This window comes from Pomacea canaliculata, linkage group LG13 (assembly GCF_003073045.1).
Source record: "Pomacea canaliculata isolate SZHN2017 linkage group LG13, ASM307304v1, whole genome shotgun sequence".
Taxonomy (NCBI): Eukaryota; Metazoa; Mollusca; class Gastropoda; order Architaenioglossa; family Ampullariidae; genus Pomacea; species Pomacea canaliculata.
Window position 1 is genome coordinate 1,269,945 of NC_037602.1, and position 16,424 is coordinate 1,286,368.

At 38.1% G+C, this 16,424-nt stretch overlaps 2 protein-coding genes across 6 annotated transcripts; one reads left to right on the forward strand and one right to left on the reverse strand.

Moving 5' to 3' along the window:
• The first annotated feature begins 369 nt into the window (after nt 1-369).
• LOC112553697 (N(4)-(Beta-N-acetylglucosaminyl)-L-asparaginase-like) lies at nt 370-4,820 on the forward strand. The gene is made up of 8 exons (XM_025221086.1): nt 370-398; nt 883-1,021; nt 1,530-1,656; nt 1,818-1,950; nt 2,360-2,440; nt 2,947-3,038; nt 3,190-3,294; nt 3,680-4,820. Exons 2-8 carry the CDS (start codon nt 975-977, stop codon nt 3,824-3,826), a joined length of 732 nt encoding a protein of 243 aa, XP_025076871.1. The 5' UTR covers nt 370-398; nt 883-974; the 3' UTR covers nt 3,827-4,820.
• On the reverse strand, nt 4,199-16,386 carry LOC112553695 (arrestin domain-containing protein 3-like). Of its 5 annotated transcripts, none has more exons than XM_025221079.1 (9): nt 16,257-16,386; nt 14,564-15,011; nt 13,426-13,558; nt 12,744-12,872; nt 11,432-11,658; nt 9,795-9,977; nt 9,284-9,466; nt 8,075-8,327; nt 4,199-7,345 (listed from the first exon to the last, which is right to left on the reverse strand). In XM_025221079.1, the coding sequence occupies exons 2-9, from the start codon at nt 14,678-14,680 to the stop codon at nt 7,203-7,205; spliced, it is 1,368 nt and encodes a 455-aa protein (XP_025076864.1). In that variant the 5' UTR covers nt 14,681-15,011; nt 16,257-16,386; the 3' UTR covers nt 4,199-7,202. The 5 variants fall into 5 exon arrangements, with proteins under 5 accessions (XP_025076864.1, XP_025076865.1, XP_025076866.1 ...); XM_025221080.1 differs by having other exon boundaries at nt 13,426-13,562; nt 14,646-15,011; nt 16,257-16,385; XM_025221081.1 differs by having other exon boundaries at nt 14,809-15,011; nt 16,257-16,384.
• Between the last annotated feature and the right edge of the window lie 38 nt (nt 16,387-16,424).

Consider the following 16,424-nt stretch of genomic DNA (forward strand, 5'->3'; position numbering starts at 1 on the left):
GTAATGTCTGCTGTGATTACTGTAATGTCTGCAATATACTGTCGGCAACTACCAAATAATTGTAATGGCTGCAGTAGACTGGTAAGAAGCACCTTACACGGTACACGCTGCCCTAAACAAGCGCTCCCCGCCACAATCTGTATAACTGTCTTTTAAAAAAAATTGCCACGAGACTATTATTTTGAACTTTTTAATTTGCCTTCAAAAACTTATTTGATACTTAGGCGCAGTCACAATATATTTATACTAGATTTAAAAAAAGCTTCTTTGAAGAGTTTTAGTAGGACAAGCTACATATATGTATGCAGACCAAAGATACCGACTTATACTTTGTGCAGACCCTATAATTAACAAATAATAAACACATACGTCCGTGGAGCAGACCTACTCGGTACAAGGTAGATAATTCCAATTCCATTTCCAGGTATTCCGGAAGTAGCAGACGAAATGCACTTTGTACGAGAATTTTTCCTCTCGCTTGTCTGATCACAATGAGTAAATGTATACCTACGGTTGTCGGAACATGGTCATTTTCAGCTGATCCTGTTAGACTAGCCGGCAGATTGATTGCATCTGGATCGTCATGCATAGAGAGCCTCGAAAAAGCTATAAACGGTGATCGTGCAATCTCAATCATAATAAATATTGCGAGGGATGACAGTTGTAAGGGAAAGAATATCAATATACTTAGCCAACTAAAACTATTCGTTTGTATATGCTTGTGGGGAAGGACGTGAAGAGAGTTTAAGTAGTGCCCTAGACTTAACGAAAACTGACTATCTTACATCCCCGATAACTAACTGACGAACCATAGAGGCCGGACACAGTTTCATTATATTCGCCGTACACAAGCTTGTGATATTTACTTTCTTCAACTTTCAGTGGCAGAAGAGAATGAAAATTACGGCCAGTACTCTGTCGGAAAAGGCGGCGGAAGAAATGCCAGAGGTGAACTCGAGTTGGATGCTGCTATTATGGACGGGAAAAATCTTAACTTTGGTGCTGTCACTGCTTTGAAAGGGTCAGCACTTAGTTTATAGTTGCAAGCTCTAGACTGAGTCAATAAAGGTCAATGTGTGGCTTTAGAGGCAGTGAACAATTAGTGGCTCACAATATTTGTGGTCTATAGATAAATGAATCCACTTTCTTGTTCAGTCCCCATTTACCTTCTCTAAAAAAAAAGAAAATCAGGTAACACTGTTTACCTGTTGGACAGAGTGAAGTCTTCAGTCAGTGGCCCATTATCAAACCTTAATTTCATAACTTTCTGGTCCTCAGTTAAGCATGCTCACGCTACATCTTTAAAAAAATCTACCCGAAGGTTGATAATTACATAAAATTGTGAAGTACATATATGAGGAACCACAGATTGGCTTTTTAGTCTCAATGATTCTGACAACATTTAAAGTAAATTCTTATCTATACATATATAACCAAACAAACATTTTGACTAATGCTAAAGCAGTCATCTGATTAGATTTTTCTTCTGTCTACATTATTGCACATCTGTTCATATGTGATTTTTGAAGTGTGACTAGGGCCATATCTGTGGCCCGTTCTGTTATGGAGAAAAGTCCACACAGCATGCTGACAGGAAATGGAGCAGTGGACTTTGCAATCGAACAAGGATTTCAAATTGACTCAACACTTGTGCATGTGAGATTTGTCTCCTTCAATATATATGGATGCTTCACAGTAAAATGTTAATTTTTAATTTAAGTTTTAATTTTGTTTGCCAATTCAATCTGAACATATTTGAGAATGATAAAAATAGCTCTTCACTGAATAACTTCAATCTAACTGTAAATTATATGCAGCATTCAGATGAAGTAGGCTTGTCCTTGGCAACAAAAGGGGAGATGATATGCAAGTCTAACATACAGCAGCAAACTGCTGGCCACGACACCTTGGGCCTGATTGTGTTGGACACTTATGGCAACATTGGGGCAGGTAGTAACTATATCTAAGACTCATTAAAAAGCTGCAATTATTGAACTTGTACATTTCCTGAAAGTGAATTAATTACTACACATTTATCATTTCCAGTACATTGATAACATTACCAACAAGCATATTTGCATATTTACTATGCATACGTGTTTCTGTTCATGTGGATATTCATTGCCATTTCTCTGTGTGTGTGCATGCATACATGAGTCTAAATCCACACATATTCAGATCATCCAATGATACTGTACTAATGTTTATATATTTCATCTACATGCAGGAATGAAAAGCACAGCATTCACAAAATCTTTAACATGCTAAAGCAGGTAATGTTTGACAAAACAGACCAATGCTTAATGTAACAGATAATCCAGTTCTACAGATAAGTTTGTTTCCACTTGCTTGGTGCCAGGTGTCAGTACAAGTGGCATGACAGGAAAAGCTCGAGGTCGTGTTGGGGACAGTGCTCTTCCTGGTTCTGGTCTTTATGCTGGTGAGCTTTGATCAGTCTTTTTGTAGTAATTTCATATGTTGAGTGTTAATGCTTAGGGTGTCTGAGCTACAGAAGACTGCCAACAACTTGACATGTTATGTAAGTATCTAAGAAGTACAACTAATGATGCTACCAAGAAAACCCATGAAAGATGAAATTATGAAATCATAGAGGGTAAATGGACTGAAGAATCATTAGATAAATAACAATTAAAAGAGGCTGATATCAGAGACCTTGCAAGACTCAGAAAATCTTCGCCAAGACCTAAGCTTTAATGGCAACTTTTACACTTTCTTACTGTTTAAATGAAAGAGGCCTTTATAAATCTATTAATAACTACCATTTAATACTTTAGGCAGTACCATGATTATTATGCCTCTAAAACATTTAACAAGGAAACAGTTTTTTTTCCTAATATTATGTACTTCATTTGTAGGTTGATGTGTACATGCCAGTGTGATACACCTATGAATAAATGTTTATGCATTCATGCATGCGATTTCTAGATAATGAAGTGGGGGCAGTCTGCTGTTCAGGTGATGGAGACCAAATCATGAAATTCTGCCCCAGTTTTCATGTACTTCAGTTTTTAAAACAGGTAAATTTATTTATATAAACAGCATATGATATGCGTACAAGTTGCCATACAAATTTTCCTGTGAGTGTACATGTGCAAGGCCATGTGTGTATATCAGGAATGAATACTTAAGACAAAAAACACTGACGCTTCTTTCAATTCACTTCTGCAGGGTCAGAGTCCAGAAGAAGCATGCCAGAATGTTGTGAAAAACATGGTCAGACGTGTAGGCTCCCCATCATCAGTAGAAATAGGGATCATTGCTGTTAACTCCTTGGTATGTCATGCGATGACTTCTAAATAGATATTAGTGTTTTTCAGATGGCTGTAAGCTGTAGAGTTTAGTCAGACACTGATTCTTGACATACTTCTTTATGAAGCAGAGATGCATGTCCTTGAAACTATCGACACCAGCTATTATCAGACTTTGTTCAGTTGCTGTAAATCAAGGGAACCCCCACAGACTATTTTCAATGAAAGGTAAAGGGTCCCAAAACTTAGTGGCTGTAGGAAAAGTGTTTCACCATGACTAGGTGACTCCATGTGAAAGGCTTTCAAATAGATGACATGTCATCTAACCCCCACCTTTTTTGGCTTGTCTGCAGCTTTTGTAACATTTGTCTTCTTTGTGAGAGCTTCTGTACTTGTCACACTTTGTGCAGGGAGAGGTCGGAGCGGCAACAACAGTGAGAGAGTGGGTAGACAGTCAAACAGGACAGACATACCCAGGCTTTCCCTTCACAGTCTGGCATCCGACACAGCCTTCTGCAAACCCTCAAATCCATGTAGCGGAACAAATATATATTTAATTTAAACACAAATCAACTGGCTTCTGTGCTAAAGTAAGCGAAGATTAAGGGTCAATGATAAGAGTGCTGAAGTGTATTTTTGTCAGTGTAAGCGGTTTCTTGTGTATCTCTGTTTCTACTCGGCATGGTGGTTTTCAGATCCAAGGTATATAACTCATTATTCGGTCCCCAGTCATGAGCGATTTCTTTGAATTGTACTTGACGACATATATTGAAATATAAGTGTACAGGCATGTACGTGTGCCTGTTTGTGTGTCATGCAGGACTGCTTTGCTAAGAAACTATATAATAGAGCCATGTGGAAAAACGGTATTCTGGTATCATTTCATTGTTAAGAAACCGTATTTAAGGCCTGCTCTGTTTTTTGCGTAAGCGTACCCAAGTCTTCTCCCTATAAGCCTTATCTTTCCCAACCCTCTGTAAGACCAGGTCACCCTTCAACAGCTGGGTCAACTGGGGAAAGTATGCTGCGCATCACAGGAATCGATCCGGCTACTTGGCGCGCCTATTCGCCCTTGACGCCGATGTTTTAAGCACTCGGCATCTTTCTCCATCCAGTGTCATCATCATCATTTCCTTACTTGGCACCGACCTGCCCCGGAGCAAGCCGACCTGCCAGTACCACTCGATCGTCGGGGAGACACGATTGAGTCCGATACAACGTATCAGTAGTGATCGAAGGCTTGCCAACCAACGGAGGCCGGTCGATCCAATGCTGCCTTTAGAAGGACCTCTAGTTGACTGCTAGTCCACTTCTCACATTCGCAAGCCAATGAGGGAATTTCGTCAGTTGCAGTACACACTTGCCGGTGATTAAAACCTATAAGTGAAGGTCTGTTTGTTAGCCATTTGATCAGTTGCGTATTCTGAGATATACGAACATAAAGAAACGGGTAGAAAGATCACTGTTGTATTATAAATTGTCTCAAAGGTAAATTTTAAAATAGGCAGAAGAAGAGTTTCATGCTTTTCCAATGTAAATGCCTAAGATTTTTAAAAAACGGAATATAATTGTTGTAAACTATATATAAACAGAGAGAGAGAGAAAACTTTGTGCGGACACCCAAACTCTAACAGCTGTGTATGCTGTCATGCAACAGTTTATCTCAGGAGTCCATATAATTTGAATGTGTTCAATCAGCTAGATCCCAATATTACATAGGGATATGAAAGTCAGCGAAAGCTTACAAGCGATACTGCGACCAGCAAAACATGCATCTCTTACGGTGTACCGCAACCACCTTTGCCAGGCTTAGAGAAAAATATCACAAAAGATACGTGTTGTAGCACCAGGCATTCCGACTTAACATATGGTGGACAAGTGTGAAACCTAGCACTGTTACAAGATGTATACTTTAGCAAATAATCCGTCGCACAGTAAATGTTATTACAGGAACCCTTACAGAGAAAGAAGTGTGCTGAGTGATGTTTTGTTTACTACCTTTAAATTTCAGTGACGTGATTGTCTCTGATAAACAGTTTTACAGACCGAAAGACTTGCAGTTATTTGTACATTCTTGTCTGTCAACATTTAACGGAGAGGTTATATCACCAGTGTGCTATCATTGAGTGTTAATAAGCTGTAGGCATTAGCCAGCCTGCTAACATGACCATGGGGCCGGATCAATGGAAAGCCCACTAATCTAAGACATCACGAGTAAGGTTTTGACACAAAAATGGGCGGTTCACAGTTGCATTGAAAACAAGACAACAAGCAAGATTTTTCACTGCTTTCATTTTCCACAAGAGTTACCAAAATGAACACACAAGAGTAATGTTTTATGTAGTACTCACCATCCTCAGCGTTAGTAGTGCCAGAGAAGATTACAATATGCAAGCATTCCAGCAAGGTTCCACAAATACTTCTGTGGAATATGAATAAACCTTATAAGTTTAGAATGTTGAAAGCAAACTATTTGGGTTTAGGTGGGAGTGTGGGTGGGGAGAAGGTGTTGCGTGCTGTGTGGGTGTCCATTACTATAATAGACTGCCTACTGCTGAAAGTATTGTGGATCTTACTCATTTACTCCAAGTACAATGTGTTATGCTTTGCATTTCCAATTAGTGGAAACGGTAAAATCTATAAATACAATCTATTCCAACTGACATAGCCATAAAATTAGAAAATTACAAAAATAAAACTTATATAAAAAATGCAATCTTTATCCCCAAAACATTTTAAAAATTCACAACAGTCAGGAACAGTCAGTAGTAAGGGTAATTTAAAAAAGAAAACCAAATACACAAGTAACTTTTTTTACGTGTGTGCACCTTGATAGGTTCCTTGTATGCTGCCTCCTCTGTGTAAAATCAAGCAGTACAATAACCAATAACAAATGTGTATATCTTGTTAAATGCACTACAAATTTTGTTTGAAATGTGCTGCCTCCTAATCCTTTCTGTAAAGTCTCAGAGTTCTGAGTAACAATTCAGCAGACTATCTCATTCCTTGGTTAGGGATCAGAATGGTTGTCATGATTACTCTCACTCTTTACTGCCATCTCCCATAATACTGACAGATCTCTAGTCTTCCTCAGTTATCTGCTCCCTCATTTTTTGTGAGGAATGACTTAACTGGACTAAATAAATGAAACTAAGATTTTTTTTCTCACACAATCTTATAGCATATCATAACACATACAAATTTTTTCATCACAAAAGAAGCACAATTTTTTTTAAAACTACTTGTTTGCATGTTATTTTCTTAATTCATTTGAAAATGTGTAACAAAGCATGCCTCCCCAAAACATTAACAAATTGGTTATTAACTTTAAAAAAAATGAAGACACTGAGCAAAACTAGCCCACATATCGTCTTTCCTTTAAGAAACGCGTTTCTGTTTTTGAAGATTGGGTCACAGCATTGAGGATTGTGCTTTTGAGCTTCTTTAATAACATTATAATAACTTTCAGCTATTTACCAAAAATCCTGTGCAATGGTAGGGCTGTAGACTGCATCTGAGCTAATGGTATTCACCTCCTTAACACGAGCGGCTTCACTGGTGTCAAGCACCAGCATCCATTATTATTGTCACGTTTGATTGTTTTAGTCTTTTTGTAGGGTGCATTGTGTCTGCTTTTGATGGTGGGTTGTTTATATTTTACTGTGCAGTGTGTATGATGTTTCTGTGTATGTGTGTTCATGAAGGTATCTAATGATATGCCTGCCCTAAAAAGATATACTCGTATGTTTGTGCAGTGCTTTGAGTCAAGCTTATGCTGGAGAAGGGTGCTATTTAAATGTGCTTATTATTATTTTAAATATCTGACTATACACTTTAAGCTTATCAAACAGTATTCTACATTCTACAAAGTAAAGCAAATTTTCCAAAGACCAAATTTTGCACCGGGAAGGAGACTTTAAGCATTAAAGTGCTTCACTTCATTGCAGTAGGTTGATAGCCCCAGTCATAATACGTGTACACAGGAGCATATTCTAGAACCCCATGAGTGTATTCATTATCATCCTCATCTTTCACATTCACCTTCCCAAGGACACATTCGCTGTAGGAGGGTGGTGCTGAAATAGAAAAAAACATCTCATAAAATATAAATCAAGCAAAAATTATTTTGTTTCAAAAGAAAGATTTCAAAGTAATGAGATGTCAACAGTAATGAAAATGCTTGGAAAATTAGAGGTGTTAAAGAAAAAATGGTCAAAGCATTAAAAGAAGAAAATGAAAAGGATATCTGCAGTCAAACGCCACTAAAATCCTCTTCAAAAAATAAAATAAAAGTTCTGTATTTAATGCTAGGGCTATAGGTCCAGAATGCTTTCTGTAAGAAGGTAGAGAATGCATTCAACAATCTCCAGGTCAACAAAGTAACTGCTTTACACCAAGACTACAAGTCCCCAATTTTCACCACAATTCATTCATTCCACATGCCATTTACTTGATCAACTCTACTGGCCTTGATATTATGCTAGCCTGAGGTGATCCAAGGTCACCAACTGTATCTACTGTTGCTGGAAATATGTGTGTGTGTGTGAGAGAGAAGTTATTTCAACATGTATGTGTATTATCTTTATATATTGCTAGTATGAGCATTATCTAGAATTGCCCTTGTAGACAAAGTTATATTATCTGAAAATATTTCAAATTAAGACTTAATGTAATTATTCAATTTAACATTGCAAAGGACAGAACTCAACACTTAATATTAAGAAACATTAAAACAAGAATATAGGAGTACCTGTAAATGCATGCACGCATGCACACACAGACACAAGTATTTAGTTCTCACATACGCAGATTAGGAATATGACTGGGTGGTTGGTAGGGCATCACAGGTTCAAAAGGTGCAGATGGTATGACACTCCCTCCATCCATCCCAGAGATGTTAACAGCTTCTGTAGGAAGAGGGAATCCAACTGGTGGCTGGAACGGCTGTGGTGCACGAGGAGGGCATAACTCAACCACCTGACGAAGGGGGATGGTGCCGATAATGATCTCCAGTGGGACTTCCAGGTTCAATGACATGCCAGAGGGTTCAACGTTCAGCTTCAAGAAATCAGCATGAGTAAACATTATTTGTCTTATAGCATTGCTCGTTCTCTCAATTTAACACTGGACTGGTGTTCTTTGAAAGCTATGATAAGTAGAGACCTAATAGAGTGGATGGGAATATTTGTGAGTTTTTTTGTGAATGTCACTTGGTACAATTTAGTATCTACCAATCTGAAACAATATCTACATTCATCTAAAGCACTCAGTAGGGCATAATACTACTGACTTTTCAAGTGACTTACCTTTCAGGTTGTTTTTATTGCCATTCTATTTAACTTACCTTTTAATCTGTTCTTATTGCAATTTTGATTAACTGACTATAGTGTTTAATTGAATGAAGACTTTAAAAATTTATATTTTATAATCATTTGCTTTGCAGAGGAAAATCTTTCAAGTAATTTCTAGAACATATTGACTTTGCATGACAGGAGATACCTTCATCCAACCAGCATGCTAGTCAAACTTGTGGTTTGATTCAACATTTTGATTTAAACATCAAAGTTCTGCTGAGCTGCAAACTGTACATCAATACACACCACTGGAAACCTCTAGCTCGTTCATGTATTTGTATGCCTAAAGTCATTTAATTGGATAAGAGAGGACCTGGTTTAGGAACAAAAATGTTTTAAAATGTGGCACAAAATAATGCAGTACTCATATTTACTGTATATATGTATTATGAAGCATCAAATGTTTGAAATAAAAATTCAACAAGATATGGCCTGAATGATTGCATCACCATCAGGATATCGGATTCATAACCAATCATTGACTAAAAATCTTGATTTTGCATTTACAGTGTCAAATATGCCAGTATATTTTCAAGAATATTAAGCCTGTGAAGTGCTAAGGTTGCAAGAATTCACATTTTTAGCCTGTGAGTGTGATGATCTGCCTTAAAGAAATGTGGCTATAAACCACAATATTCTGACAACCTGCAACTTCCTTACCTGCAGAATGTATTTGACATCAATAATCCTGCATCCTGCAAGATGTGATGGGGGAAGTGGAGGAAGCACAAATACTTGCCCCTCCCATGAAAAGGACTGACCCTCTTCAATGGGACCCTCCAGTACCCTACCGACCTCCTTCACAGATGTTCGGTTCTTGGTTCTTGCATAATATGTTATTGTCTAAAGCAAGATTTTAAAACATTCTATTAGAATTGACAGTGTATTGCATCTATATCTTGCATACCAAATTGACTATAAATATATCTCTTTGATCATATTCATTAGTATACACAAAGGAGGTATAAAAGCTCTTTAACAAACTCAAAAGCATAAAGATCTCCTCATGTGATACATGATGTAATTAAATAATATATAATGTAATTAAGTGATAAGTTAAAATTTTTTCGTTCACATCCATGTCATTAAGTTCTTTATTATAGATATTTCTACTACATGTTTAAAGTAGCACAAGTTTTCTTTTTCAGGAAATTTTAGGAAACTGTCTCACCATTCTCAGGTCTACAAAAGATTTGTCCATTTTCTGGTTACTTTTGTTCTTGATATTTGCCAGCAATTTAATAGGTTCTCCTGGAACATAGCCACGGCGTTCAAGGTGAAACGATGCAGAGATGGGTCCACTGGCACAACACAGACAGCACAGAGTCTTCTGGTTCACACCCTCAACAGGTATCTGTCACAGAAAATGCTCTATACACAGCACCTAAGAAACTGAAAACCTAAAGCCATTGGTGGGTTTCTATCATGGGGTCTCTCATTTTGCAAAACCGAATTAGATAACATTACCATGCCAAATGTTATAAAAAACTATAATGAAGGTACTACCGAAGGACAACAATGCTGCGTTTTAAGTATGAGACAAAATACACTTTTAAGCAAATGAGGTGTTAGAGACTGAAGCTACATTGGTACCAACTTTTGTGTGAAGGTGGTGCCCTAGAGTGCTCAAAGCCAGCTAGTAACCTGCATGACAGAAATACTTTCCCTAACTAACTCATCTGTTGAATAGGTATCTAACTCCATTTTATCAAAGTTGAGGAAAAGAAGACATTTTAATATAGCACGTCTAACCAGGGTTGTGTTGCGCCCTTGGCGAAAAGCAAGTGCTGCAGCTCCTACCCCACAAAAAGTTAACCAGTTACATCATTTTGCAATTCTGTAGTCCTGGTCATTAAATTAATGCTTAAAACTTCACTTTTCTTGCTTTTTGATGAGTAAAAAGAGTTATCAGTTCCTTCAGATTTATTGCATTTGGCAAGTCATGCTCAATATATATAGTGGCCAGCCCAATCTGTCTTGCAGTATTGTTGATCTCATATAATTTTTAATAAATAAGCAAATAAAATTAAAGTTCGTTGACAATAAGACAAATATATAGTCTATATAGGTCTTAATACGCATTTTCTATTAATAGCCAATTTTAAATGGGACAGAAGACAGGTGAGGCTGCCATGTCGTCCCATCCATCCTAGGAATACACCCAGATCATCTCATTCCCCATCCACCAAAGCCAACCCCTTCATACCCCGCTAGCATATCCCTCCTCCACTCTGGTTAGCTGATCACTTCAAATGTGCCCTCAAATAATGGAGCTTTGCTGTAATGCATGAACTGAGACACTTGGGTGATGAAGTCAACCTACAAGCAGAGGAAAGGTGTCCTGCAAATGTTGTTCCATGAAAATGATATTTTTCCCTAACATTTTTCATCACTTTAAAAAAATTAAACCGCAAGCCATTTTTGAAATTCCATATGTGACTGCACCACCAGCCCCTTACTCATCCATCAACGCCACCCCTCCCTGATCTGCCCTTGCCCTCCCCTCTATATCCCCCTCCACCCTCTACTTCCCTGCTGGTTAGATGGTTACTGCAAAACTGCAAATGCACCTTTGGATAATGAGGTTTTCCTGTAATACATGTACTGAGAAACTAGCGTGGTGCTCAAATAAAAGCAGAGGAAAGGTGTCCTGCTAATGTCGTTCTATAAAAATGATATTTTTCCTTAACACCATTCATCTTTAAACAAAACAGCAGGCCATTTTTGTGCCTCTTCCATGACTGCGCCCCAGGTAACTAGTTCGCCTGATGGTAGAACTGGCCCTACATTTTTATATTTAAATCTTACCACAGCATTGGCATCTGTATTTAGGTCCAAAATGCCAATGATGGTGAAAGGGCGCTTGGTTGTGTGATCAAACTTCCATGGCTTATCAATAGTAGCTTTCACAAAGTACCGCACATAACCATGTGTCCCTTCAAAAGACGATGGGAGGTTTGGAGGAAGAACAAAGCAGAATTGAAAAGTGGTCCGGCCAGCTGCAAGCTTAGTTGTGTCACTTCCCTGTCCTGGCCCTGAAGTGAGAGAAAAATAATTATATACCTTCTAGACTTAAAATCTTTGTTCCTACTCCCTAAATTGTTATAAATATTCTTTTACCTAAATGATTTTTTTCTCATTTTGAAATCTTTTCATCATGTATGCGGAGAGACTGATTATGTTATGTCCCTTTGCCTAATTGGCTAAGCAGACCAGCTCCCCTTGATTTTGTTTCTGCATTTTGTCATGTTTCCGTATGGATTAAATAGCTGGATCTAAATGTGCTTCTGCTGTGTTTGATCCCCTCTTTTATCTTGCAGTTGGACTATATATAACGTTCTTCCAAACTGCGAACTGATTGGATCCATTGGATGGATTCTATTCTGGAGTGCTTCACTCACTTTGGCAGTGACCTTGATTTGCAGTGAATACACTGAAGTGATGATCACCCTTTTGCTGCTTAATAAGCTAGCATTTCTCAAGATTTCTCAACATATTCTTATGTAACTAACCCTTGTTTTCTGAAGTCGTCAACATTAAATCTGCAGTTATCACCCTCTACTGCCCAAGCGCAGCAAGTCTTCACATTGTTCTTCGTTCTACCTCTTTCTGACTATTTTGCGGATCCTCTTCAGGGCAATGATCTTGCCTTTTGGGTGAGATATTGTGCTATACAAAATAAATTCTTCTTATCATTATTATTTCATAATTTTATGTGAAACTCTTCCAAAAACATGCAAGAATAAGATTATTTCAAAAAAGATAAAGAAAACTTTTAGCATCCAAAACAAGATTGTCACAAATATGCAAAAAGTAAAACACTGGTCTGTGCGTGTAAACAGAAACCTATATTTTTTTCTTGATCTTTTTATTCTCCAAGTGAAACTTTAATAGTAAAAGTATCTTAACATGATCAAGTTAAATGGTAATAAGAATGGAACACATATTTTGTATGGCTTGGTGTACTCCAAAATTAGTAGTTTTTATCAATGTCATAATGAAATGCATGCTCATGAAATAAGTAGCACAAACAATATTACTTTTCATTCATAAGCTATTAGTTAGGTGTTGTATAAGCCCTTTAGAATTTACAGGATGAGAAGTAATTTATGCAGCTTACAGATTCCAAATAGTAGCACCTCTTGTTCAAAGTATTTTTCAGTGGCTGTGTAACTCTTACTTCCACTACCACTTGATTTTGATTCTGTCCAATGAACATACGCCTTGCCTTCAAATTTCAGTCTGATCCCTAGAAACAAAAGAAAAAATATTTATGCTCTCATCAGCAATGTTGTGTGATGAAGGAAACAGACTTTATATATTCTACATAGTCACATTGTCTAGTCTATCATCAAAGACAGGGCATATAGCCAGTGAGTATTGAGGATCTCCAGAGAAACAGGTCCCCATGCATTCTCAAATGATAGCCGTGGATCAATATGTGTGTTACTGGTGTCAGAAACTGAGACTATATCATGTCAAGAAAGTCCAGCCCTTTAAAAACCCCACCCAAAGAAAGATAATGCGTGCCAGAGACGAGCTGAAGCCCATGACTTATGATCCTGTCTGGGTAACATGCTTTACCACAACACAACCAGACTACTGCATCTACACAAACATCACAATGTCACATGAATGTGCATGCATTTGGCCTCTCTCTGAACCACATAATTTCTATTCTTAATTATTTTGCTCCTGACATTGAGATTCTGACTGAAAAATGGAGACACTGTTTTCGCTTTTTAAGTTAATGCAAAGGAACAGTCCACCCCTACCCCCTCAATAAGCACAAAATGTATTACCTCTCATTGACATCTCCTCGTTTAGTTCCACAGTGCAGTGACCCTGCACGTTTTGACCAGCATAGTACACACCCTGGAGATTGCTGAGTGTAATCTCAAAGATGTTCAGCTTGCCCATCTTGCAGAAAATGTCCTTTTTGACAACAGAGCCAGACATTGCACCTTAACTCATTTTTTTAAGTACAATAAATGTCACACAATAAGTTTTGTTTGTTAAAATTGCAAAATTAAACAGAACCAAACACAATGTGCAGAATGGGAAAAACACAAACACAGATAGTTGCAAAAGCTTAGCTTCAGCATGAGTATCAGATAAAAGTCCAGTCATTACATAAAAGAACTATTGTAGATAAAATCAGAGATAAATTTATATAGTGCTTTACCAAAGTAAACTGCTTAGAGTGGTTCACAAATAAGAGAAGCTACAAACAGACCAGTCCTAAATAAACTTACATGCAAACATCCATGCATGTACTCCTACAACAGACATGCCCACAGAGTAAATAAAACACTTTATACAAGTACTCATCATTAACATAAAGAGAGAACAGGACTTACGACTGAGCATTGTGGAAAACCAAATTTTATCTCAAGGAGATCCAACAGTTATTTACTTTTGAGAGAAAAGATTGAAGGAATTGAATGGAGCAGGTATACTTAGCCTGCATAGTGGTATTTTTTAAATGAGGGGATCATGATCAATGACTTCAAAGGCTTTAACATAGTCTATGAAAAGGCTGCAGTATATTGATGATAATTTATATTGCTCAGCGATTGATTCATGTACTATAGATGTTAGTTCTCTGTGGCTAAATCCAGATTGGTGCCTGGGTGTGTGGGTGGTGAGGGGAAATTGGTGTTTTTAGGAAGAGCTAGCAGTCAGCCATGTAAATAAATGCTACGTGCAAAGAAAGAACATGCTCAGGACGGCCAGCCTTCACTGTTGATGAGCAGGGAGCACAAAGGCTCAATAGACGAGTAAAAAAAATATAAATAAATAAAGAGCTCTCCTGTTAATGGAAGTGCAAAAGATCACCATTTACAGGTCTACGCTCAGCTGCTCGTGCCAACTATCCCCGGAGCAGATGTGCACCGGTACAAGCTTGCATTTTGGCACTGTCTTTTATAAATCACTTGCCTCAAAAGTCGAGCTGATCAAATCCAGAGACGGGGTTAGAGCTAAGGGCTGGTGGATTCTATAAGCACTGAAACATGAGTACCTGGTACTGCAGCTTACAGCGATCTCGATCATCATCACCTCATCTTAATTTTTTTAAAGCACAAACCAGGGTTACAGCTGGATACCACATCATCAATCCAAGCACACTGATTAAAATGGACAATATTCCCAACACTAATAATTGCAGCAGGTTGTGTGCATACCGGTGCCACGAGATGAATAACTTATCGTTTTCTCAGGCCTGCCTCTGATTATGGTTTGTCATACCGAGACACGCCTGAAGGTCTCGACACTCCGCACGTGCTGCAGCTGCACTCAGTAATTATAATAATTATGCAGACCGTACAAGAACTCTGTACACGGTTCGAGGTCACACCGCCTGTCTCCTTCACCCAAGCACCTTGCACTAAAACAATATGAATGTTCTGTACATTGTTTTAATGTAAACTTTCTATAACATTATAATTTTGTCTACCACAATTAGTAGGGAACAATTTAATCAGTCTTATAGTCAGCTGAAACTTTTCTTCTACTTATAACCATGCAGAGAGTGGAGCAGAAGAGTTTAAAATTGAATTAAACAATGACAAGTTTACAGGTGAACTGACATTGTCAATGCAAAATCACCTGGAGGAAAAATCACCAATATCACCTGGAGAGAGAGAGAACCACCTGGAATTTGCCCTCAATTAACGTAAGGCCCCCTGACCTTTCTACGTGGAGGTCAAGTATAACAATTCTGCACATCAACAAACCTTTTTACACATTAATCAGAAGTGTAAGAATTATTTCACTATGACAGTGCCGACTGTTGACCTGTTTGTATGCATGTATCCTACATTTCCATAGAAAAGTGATCTGGGTCTTCTCATTTTTAGCAGAAAAAGAAAAGAAGCATTTGAGTTTTTACTTACCTACTTCTCTCCTAAACCATTCAGCAAAAATTGTTCCTATAGTTAATGTTTCCACAGAAAAGACACTTTACTGTAGAACTTTTGTGTGTTTAGATCATTTAGGCCCTATCTAAATTTCAAGAACATTTACAGTAATATCTGACAAGTATTTTTCTCGATGCAACAGTGGCTTGAACGAAATGCACTTTGAGAAGTGATCACAGCCATTCGGTTTCAGATTTTCAAAAAGGATTTATGTTTGCCCGTCCTATCTTTGCCCACACTTTAGAGAAACCACATAGGTAAAAGCATTTTTTAATCGATGCTAGGCAGTTTATCTCGGCATTCTAGACAATTTGTACTCATTGTCACGAAGCTGCTTGTTTGTTTGTTTGTTTGTTTGTTTGTTTGTTTGTTTGTTTTGGGGTTTTTGTTGTTGTTGTTGTTGTTGTTGTTGTTGTTTTTCTCTTTTGCGGGGGGGGGGGGGTTATTTATTTAAATCATGGAAAGCAAACAGATCAAAGGTGGGAGGATGGCGAGTGATTTGTGTGGGAGTGCATGGGTCTGTCAAGGTAAGAAAGAGCTCTTCCACTTTTCCATTGAGCAGCACAAGGCTCCCAGAACTGACTTACAGTGACTGAAGGGTTCGCGCGATGCCTCTTCAACGTTTAATTTCCACATCACGTGGCACAACCCATTGGTACCAGACTCTGTCGGAGACTTTCTTGAAAAAAAAAAGTTATAGTTCAGATGTTTACCGCACTGGAGGTGTTTTTCGATTAGGATTCGGTTGTTGAAGTTTTGTTCATCTGTGCTTCTGCCGGCTTCACGGTTGCTTGCTTCGTGCTCTTCCTGGTCCGCTTGCCGTCGAGCACTTCTTCCACAAGCTGCACGTGTCCTCGCATTTGCTTTGAGGTCAATAAGCG

Coding starts and splice junctions, on each gene's coding strand:
- LOC112553697 (XM_025221086.1), top strand. CDS start 975: ATGGACGGGAAAAATCTTAACTTTGGTGCTGTCACTGCTTTGAAAGG. Junction 1,951..2,359: donor TTATGGCAACATTGGGGCAG/GTAGTAACTATA, acceptor GCTTGGTGCCAG/GTGTCAGTACAAGTGGCATG. Junction 3,295..3,679: donor TCATTGCTGTTAACTCCTTG/GTATGTCATGCG, acceptor CACTTTGTGCAG/GGAGAGGTCGGAGCGGCAAC.
- LOC112553695 (XM_025221079.1), bottom strand. CDS start 14,680: ATGATGATCGAGATCGCTGTAAGCTGCAGTACCAGGTACTCATGTTTC. Junction 13,559..14,563: donor TGATCAGCTCGACTTTTGAG/GCAAGTGATTTA, acceptor GTTGTCAAAAAG/GACATTTTCTGCAAGATGGG. Junction 9,978..11,431: donor ATACAGATGCCAATGCTGTG/GTAAGATTTAAA, acceptor TTTCTGTGACAG/ATACCTGTTGAGGGTGTGAA.